We start from the raw sequence: 7123 nt of genomic DNA, 5'->3' as shown, positions 1-7123 counted from the left end.
TAAATATGAACTGAAATGAAATAACATAAAAACCTTAAACTTACTTTATTTCACTTTGCTGCCAAAGGCAACATGTCTCACTTTCATTTAGTTTAACTTGACTAAAACTAAAATAACAAAAATAACAAAAACTAAAACTAAATAAATAATAAAAACTATATTGGCATATTACAGTTTGTTTCAACTGCTTGCACACAAAATCTTTACTTGTCATACAGTTTCTAAAACCTGACACTCAAACACCAGAACCACACACCAAATCTGCAAAACCATACACTAATTCTCAGTCTTCAGTTTCATAAAACACTTATTACGAAACACAACACACAATTCTCTGTGCAACACACACAGATCTAACAGGAATTAATATTATAGCAAAGGTGTTTGAGAAGTGTTTGTGATATTTTGAATGCAGTGCTTCATTTTGCAAGAGATGTGAGATATTTAGCATTTTGTGTGTGCAATTCTTGGATTTGTGTGTAAAGTTTTGAAGAAAAAAAAAAGACAAAGTTTTAATAATGTGTGTAAGCAGTTGAAAAAAAATCACAACAAAATGACTTGAACTTACTAAAATTAAATTGGAAAAAAAATTCTAAATAATAACAACTATTATAGTATCTCAGTTATACTAAAATTACACTGATTTTTTTTTATAAGCAGTGTTTACCAGTAAACTCTGGTTGTAAATACTCACAGTAAAGGTTTCATTGTAAACCGGGTTATTTCCCCTCTTGACTGCTGTCTTCATCTTATAATCGTGGTATTTCTTTGGAAGCAAACAGACCTTTACATACCTGTTTGTTCAGAAAGAAACTATTTCTTATTAGGCCAACTGTATATGAACCAAATGTTCTGCTAACATTGTTCAATCTGTAATACACAGCAAACATGCACTCCATCAAAACTACTTACGGATGACATTTCTTCTTCATATCTCCAAACATCAGCTTTTTGCAGGCTTTGATAGTTATCTCCAAGCAGGACGTCCTGTTGTTGTAACCGAAGGCAACCTCTACTTCTCCAGTCACACTATTGCTTTCAAAGATCCCACAGTCCATTCCTGTGCTACTGTTGCTGTCCTGTACAATTCACATTTATTAACATTACACTTTTTTATGTTGATGTTTAAAATCGTGAGAGAGAATTAAGACAGAATATACCACTCATCCCCATGAGCCTGGAAGCGTTATCTAACAAACATTTTGCAGAAAGTTATCTTGCAGAATTTTGCAGACCTTAGGCAGTTTGCTTCCTGAGAGATCTGCACTCATCAGTTATCTGATCAAACAGAATTAAAAATGGTGTGAATACCCTCTGATCATCGCTGTATGCAGATGTATATGAAGCGTCGTCATCTGTCAGGTAAAGTGTACTTGTTGAAGCATACTGCTCTGTGCCTCTGCTGTTCTGGGATAGATTGGGAAGACTTGGTGCTTTGCAAAGCTGTGAGGAGACAAAATCAATCAGGACGCCACACTAATGTTAAATGTTTAGTCAATCTCATTCTTAGTTCAAATTAACCTTACACAGTAAAACAGTGATTATAGAGGGTCACAACAAACTCCCAGAGGGCCTCAAGATGACTTGAAATGATTTAAATTAAGACAAAACAACTGAAAGTTAAGATATTTCTCATTTTGATTCAATTTTTTATTTTTATTTTTTTACTTTTGAAATATTGGTAGCACTTCACAATACGGTTTCATTTATTGATCATAGTTAACATGAAATAACAAGCATTTATTAATTAATGTTTATTTTGAATTTTATTACTAGGTGTATCTATTAATATTATTTAATGAACCTGGGCATGAACTAATATAGCATTGATTAACTAACATTAATAAAGAATAATGCTGTAATAAACATGCTGCTCATTTTTGGTTAATTAATGTTTAACTAACTAATGTTAACAAATGTAAACTTAGTGCAAATTAACAGACCTACGTTTAAGAAAATCTTTTACTGGGTACAAATTGTGAATAAAAAACAAAGTGTCTAAAATTGCTTTAAAAATCAGAACCACTGGAGAGTTCAAACAATAAAAACACTTCATTTATTATGTATATATAAATAATTATTACAATTTTATATATATATATATATATATATATATATATATATATATATATATATATATATATATATATATAAACAATTACATATAAATATATTGAATATATAAATGTAACATTTTTCTTAAATAAATACAAGCATGGGTGTGTGTTTATATATACATAATAAATATACACAGTACACACACATATACTATGTAAACAAAAACTTATATTTTCGATGCGATTAATCACGATTAATCGTTTGGCCACGCTAGTTTTGACAACAGCAATGAAGGACAACACCCTTTTCTCTTCATTTGAAGTGAATTGGTCACGTCCCACATGCCACTGAATGGGAATTACAGGAAATAAACTGCAATATAAATGCTTGATGACAATACCACATAGACCTACATTGGCTTTGTTGATGGCACTCTCAGATCGGCTCTTGTGTCTTGAGTTCTGCAGGAGTCCGTGATCCACGGTCAGCTGACCCGCTTCCACACTCAGATCATTCTGAGATTTGGAGAACTCTAAAAACAAAACATCCCGGATCAGGCTGTTGTAGAGACTCTTGTGGATATATTAGTTATTACAATGTTATTACAATCAACAAAGAGAAGGCTTGTTTTGTTCTCTTACTTTTTATGTGAGCACTGACAGACACCATTAGGTTCTCCACAGATTTAGTAAATGGCTTTGATTTTTTGAGGTCCTAGTTTAATACACAGACACACAAATACATTATTATGTGATGAAGAAATGCAAAGAAGAAAAAAAATCCATATTACTGTCTTCACCTGTTCTGTTAAATGAATCAATCTGTTATATGATGGGGCTTCATAAACCGGAGGAGGAGTTGGAGGCACAACTGCAATAAAACTAAAACAGGAAATAATGACAATAAAAACACTTTGAAATCATTGATTAAAAAGAGCATGAATTGTCATAAAGTAAATGTGATTATTATATTGATTATCATAACAAGGTTTCCAACCTGAGACGTCGATAAGACTGTAATAGTTTGTCTCCGATGGTTTCATGACTGTTTTCTAAAACCAATACAGAAAGACAACATTCATGGTTAATTCCAGACAAACCATCAATTGTGTGTGTGTGTGTGTGTGTGTGTGTGTGTGTGTGTGTGTGTGTGAATGTTATAACATAGGATGATTTTTATATGTATCAACTATATGTCAACAATATACATTGTATATATATATATGCAATTTTATTAAATCTACATACAGTATATGCAAAAATCTGATATTTTATATATATATATATATATATATATATATATATATATGTGTGTGTGTGTGTGTGTGTGTGTGTGTGTGTGTGTGTGTGTGTGTGTGGTTTTTAAATGCATGTTTATCTTTTATATTTACTTATATAATATCATATATGATATTTATTCACTTATATGATGACTGATTTTAGGATGGAGCTTCATATATGTGTCCAAAATACATAAACATATATATTTGTTTTGGCTAGGTATAGATGTTAATATATGAAATTGTTCTCATTTCTAATAGGTTTCACATATGTTTTTACTTTATATGACAATATATTTAATATATGAAAGTTTGATGTAAATACACTACATATGTAGTACCAGTGGATAGTAGAGAGTGTAGAGAATGGTCAATTATACAGTAAAACCATGAATATTAAAACATTTTGGCTGAGAAATGCAAGTGTCATTATACAGTGAGCCATGTAATAGTATTTAAAAATTTGAAAATTATTTAATTAATTTGGAAACAATCAGCTAATGCAAAGAGACGAACCTCTGAGATCTGGAAATTTCTTTGCTTGCTGTTCCAGAAACCATTCACCAGATTTGATCTTAAATTCCCTGGAAAGAAGTTATTATGGAAATGCATCTAATTTATGTCATTCATTCAAAGCTTTAAATAACGTATTTCTCACAGATTTGAATATTTTAGTATAAATCCATGGGGTTTTGTCTTTACCTGTATGCATGACACAGTGTGCACTTCCACTCCTGTGCAGAGCAGACGACCCGACAGCGCTTACATATGCGATGGCTGCACCCGCAGCACACCGAACCACAGTCCCAGAACTTTCCCAGAAGCCTCTGACAGCGTGCACATGATCTCTGACCATAGGGACGTGTGATGGTCTTGGCACCCTGTCGACAGATACCCTGAAGTTCTACCTTCAGCCTCCTAAAACAAATGAGTTTGAAATGTTGTTTTAGATTTCATAATACAAGGCATTTCTATTTTTTCTGCACACCGGCAAAACAAGTACATGCATGTTCTAAAAAAAAAAAAAAAAAAAAAAAAAACTTCTAAAGAACCTGATTCTGTCTGCTTCAATGGTTCGAAGTGCTTTGTCTCTCTGAAGAACCTCCAGGACTCTTTCTCTCTCCAAAGCCTGGAATAACCCGAGATCCATGGGGCAGAGGTGATTGTACATGATTTCCCCGTTTTTCTGTTCAAGTTTCATTTCCTCCACAGCTAAGTTCACTTTGCTCAGATTCTGAAAAATTGTTGAATGGTCAATATGTTTTGGCTTTTCATGAACTACTGGTTTCAATAAATATGAAATAATGTGTACAATTTGTCAAATTAATTTTATCTAAATCAAAAGTGCTTATAAGGCATGTTGGCAGGGTCAGTTTGAAAGCCCACGTACATCACGGAGACATTTATTTGACATCTGCAAGATGGAATGCTCATCTGCAATATGTCTATAGGACGTTTCCTATCAGATGTAGACGTCTATTAGATATCTTAAAGATGTTTATGATTTAAAATGTATATAAAACTGACATCTTACAGACATCTGTTAGATGTTTGTACACAGCAGATGCTGTCCAGATCAGGTGACCTTTAACAGACATCTTGCAGATGTACGTGTGCTATCTGGGACATAATAGGGTACAGATTAAATATAACATGCTGTACATGTACATACAACATATAATAATTTCTGGAGGATGAGGAAACCCCCCCCCCCCCCCCGCCCCCGACTCTATGTAAACCGGTTTGAGTAAAAGCGCTTCCATATCATGTTTGCGACCTGAATGTGTGGCGTGTTGTACTGACAAACACTCAAGGTTTCTCAGCAGCTGTGATACAATTAAGTTGACATACATTCATGATTTTTTTTGCCAATGTTGCCTTCACCTCTTCTAATAACTGAGAACATCTAACCACACGACCCACCAAACCAAACCATATCATGAGCAAGCAGAGTAAGTTCAAAAATAGCTAGACAGAGTGACTATGACAGAGTATGACGTTCTGTTTTTAACAGTGTTTTAATTTGTCACACGATTTAAAAATATATTCCTTGAAAATAAACTTCGGTTTGCACACACAGTCCACAAAAATAGCGCAGGTGGAATGTAAGAATGCATTCTGTGTGAATGTTTACCTCGGATGGACAAACTGAAGGTCGACTTAAATTAGTTAATTTAGTTAAAGGGTTGTATTGAGTTGTAAAGCCACTTTTTTAAACATTGTTAATGTAACAATAACATTGGGTTAGGCTACACAAATTTTTTGTAGCGCTATTCAATAATCTGTAACAATAATGTCTTGGGGTTTTCTCATCAAACATTGAATTAGATATTAATCACATGTAATTGTACTAAAATGTTTGCATCCCAAGTTAAAATGCATCAGAAAATATTACCATGCAGGCAGCGTAGTGCTGGTAACAAAACCAAATCATAAGCAGATTTTTTTTATATAATTTCATTTTGACAATGTGTGAGGGACCTATAGGCATGGTGAAGCTGAGTCAACAGACCTACATTGAATTCAGCAAAGTGTGTGAAATGTCTGCTGTCATTTCCCACGTTCTTCATGAGCTCAGTTACGTGAAGTGTCTCCGGTGGACAGCGCCAATCATGCAATGACTGGGTTATGTGGGAGCCCACAACGTCTGAGCCTGACAGCTCTCTGCAAGGGGCTTTTGCTGCAAGAGCAGCTTCCAGGAAAGGTTTATCTAACAAATGCCACATGTATCTATTATATACGTAGCTGTGAGATGACAATCAGCTTTCTATAGATCGGATGTTTTCAGTCAGATGGCTTGCGTGACATTCAGTTTTTTTTTCTTTGAGTCATGTATATGTTTGAATTGCATAGCACTAGACACTAAAATGATCTGTAGTGACTGATTGAGTTCTTTTAACTGAGCTACATGCATCATGCACTTAAAATCTCTCTCTAGCAGGGACATCACTAAACTTTGTGATTCAATACCCTATAGAGGGAATTTTCGTTAATATGCTAAATAAATCTGTTATGCTGAAGAAAAAAGAATACACCTTTTTGTGCTACAATAGTAGAATCAACTGAAAAAATCTTTTGAAAGCAGAATGACATTTAATCAAATTTTGGTTTTGAAGACATTTCAAATTTCACAACTGTCATTGGACACATTGACAGCCCTAAAAAACATTTTACGCCAGTATTGGTTAACAACATTGACAATGCTTATCTTAATATGACTTTTAAATGTTATGTAACACAAGAACTAAAACAGCAACATTATTTACAACAGGTCTTGCAAATATAAAAGTTTATGGACACTAATGCACTTCTCTGAAACTTGTTACACTTTGCTGTTAATAAACTTCACCTCATTCAAATTTGGTAGCTTTGATGACTGTATATTATAATAATTGCCACACTAATGTGTGATAAAATATTGCTTGCAGACTTACCTTCCAGCCAGTTTGATGTGATGTGGTGTGATGTGAACTGACAGCTCAGAGACCTGCAATCTCAACTCTATATAAAGAGACAGAGTTGTTCATCATTTTCCACATCCTTCCTGTTCACATGATGATGACACTCATCTGTGAAACTGAAAAAGAACAAGAACAAGAACAAGAACAAGAACAAAAGTATGTTCAGTTGAAGAGTGCTTTGCAATAATGCATGTAATGTGAGTGTATACATGTTAATCAGTATTTTACAAAAGGTTTTTAAACATTTTAGAATGCAAAAAAGTTTTTGCTTGATTTGTTTTTAAATCATGAAAATAAACGTAACAACCTGAACTAAACTTGTGAT

At 33.6% G+C, this 7123-nt stretch overlaps 1 protein-coding gene across 1 annotated transcript; it reads right to left on the bottom strand.

Moving 5' to 3' along the window:
• Nucleotides 1-619: 619 nt before the first annotated feature.
• Nucleotides 620-6900, bottom strand: LOC109085147 (synaptotagmin-like protein 3). The gene is made up of 11 exons (XM_042747103.1): nucleotides 6772-6900; nucleotides 4390-4571; nucleotides 4040-4255; nucleotides 3854-3921; nucleotides 3055-3109; nucleotides 2858-2939; nucleotides 2700-2772; nucleotides 2472-2590; nucleotides 1312-1443; nucleotides 913-1079; nucleotides 620-794 (listed from the first exon to the last, which is right to left on the bottom strand). Exons 2-11 carry the CDS (start codon nucleotides 4536-4538, stop codon nucleotides 635-637), a joined length of 1221 nt encoding a protein of 406 aa, XP_042603037.1. The 5' UTR covers nucleotides 4539-4571; nucleotides 6772-6900; the 3' UTR covers nucleotides 620-634.
• Between the last annotated feature and the right edge of the window lie 223 nt (nucleotides 6901-7123).

This window comes from Cyprinus carpio, chromosome B20, assembly GCF_018340385.1.
Source record: "Cyprinus carpio isolate SPL01 chromosome B20, ASM1834038v1, whole genome shotgun sequence".
Classification (NCBI taxonomy): Eukaryota; Metazoa; Chordata; class Actinopteri; order Cypriniformes; family Cyprinidae; genus Cyprinus; species Cyprinus carpio.
Note: the sequence above shows the minus strand (reverse complement) of the source record. Positions and strands in the feature narration are given on the sequence as shown.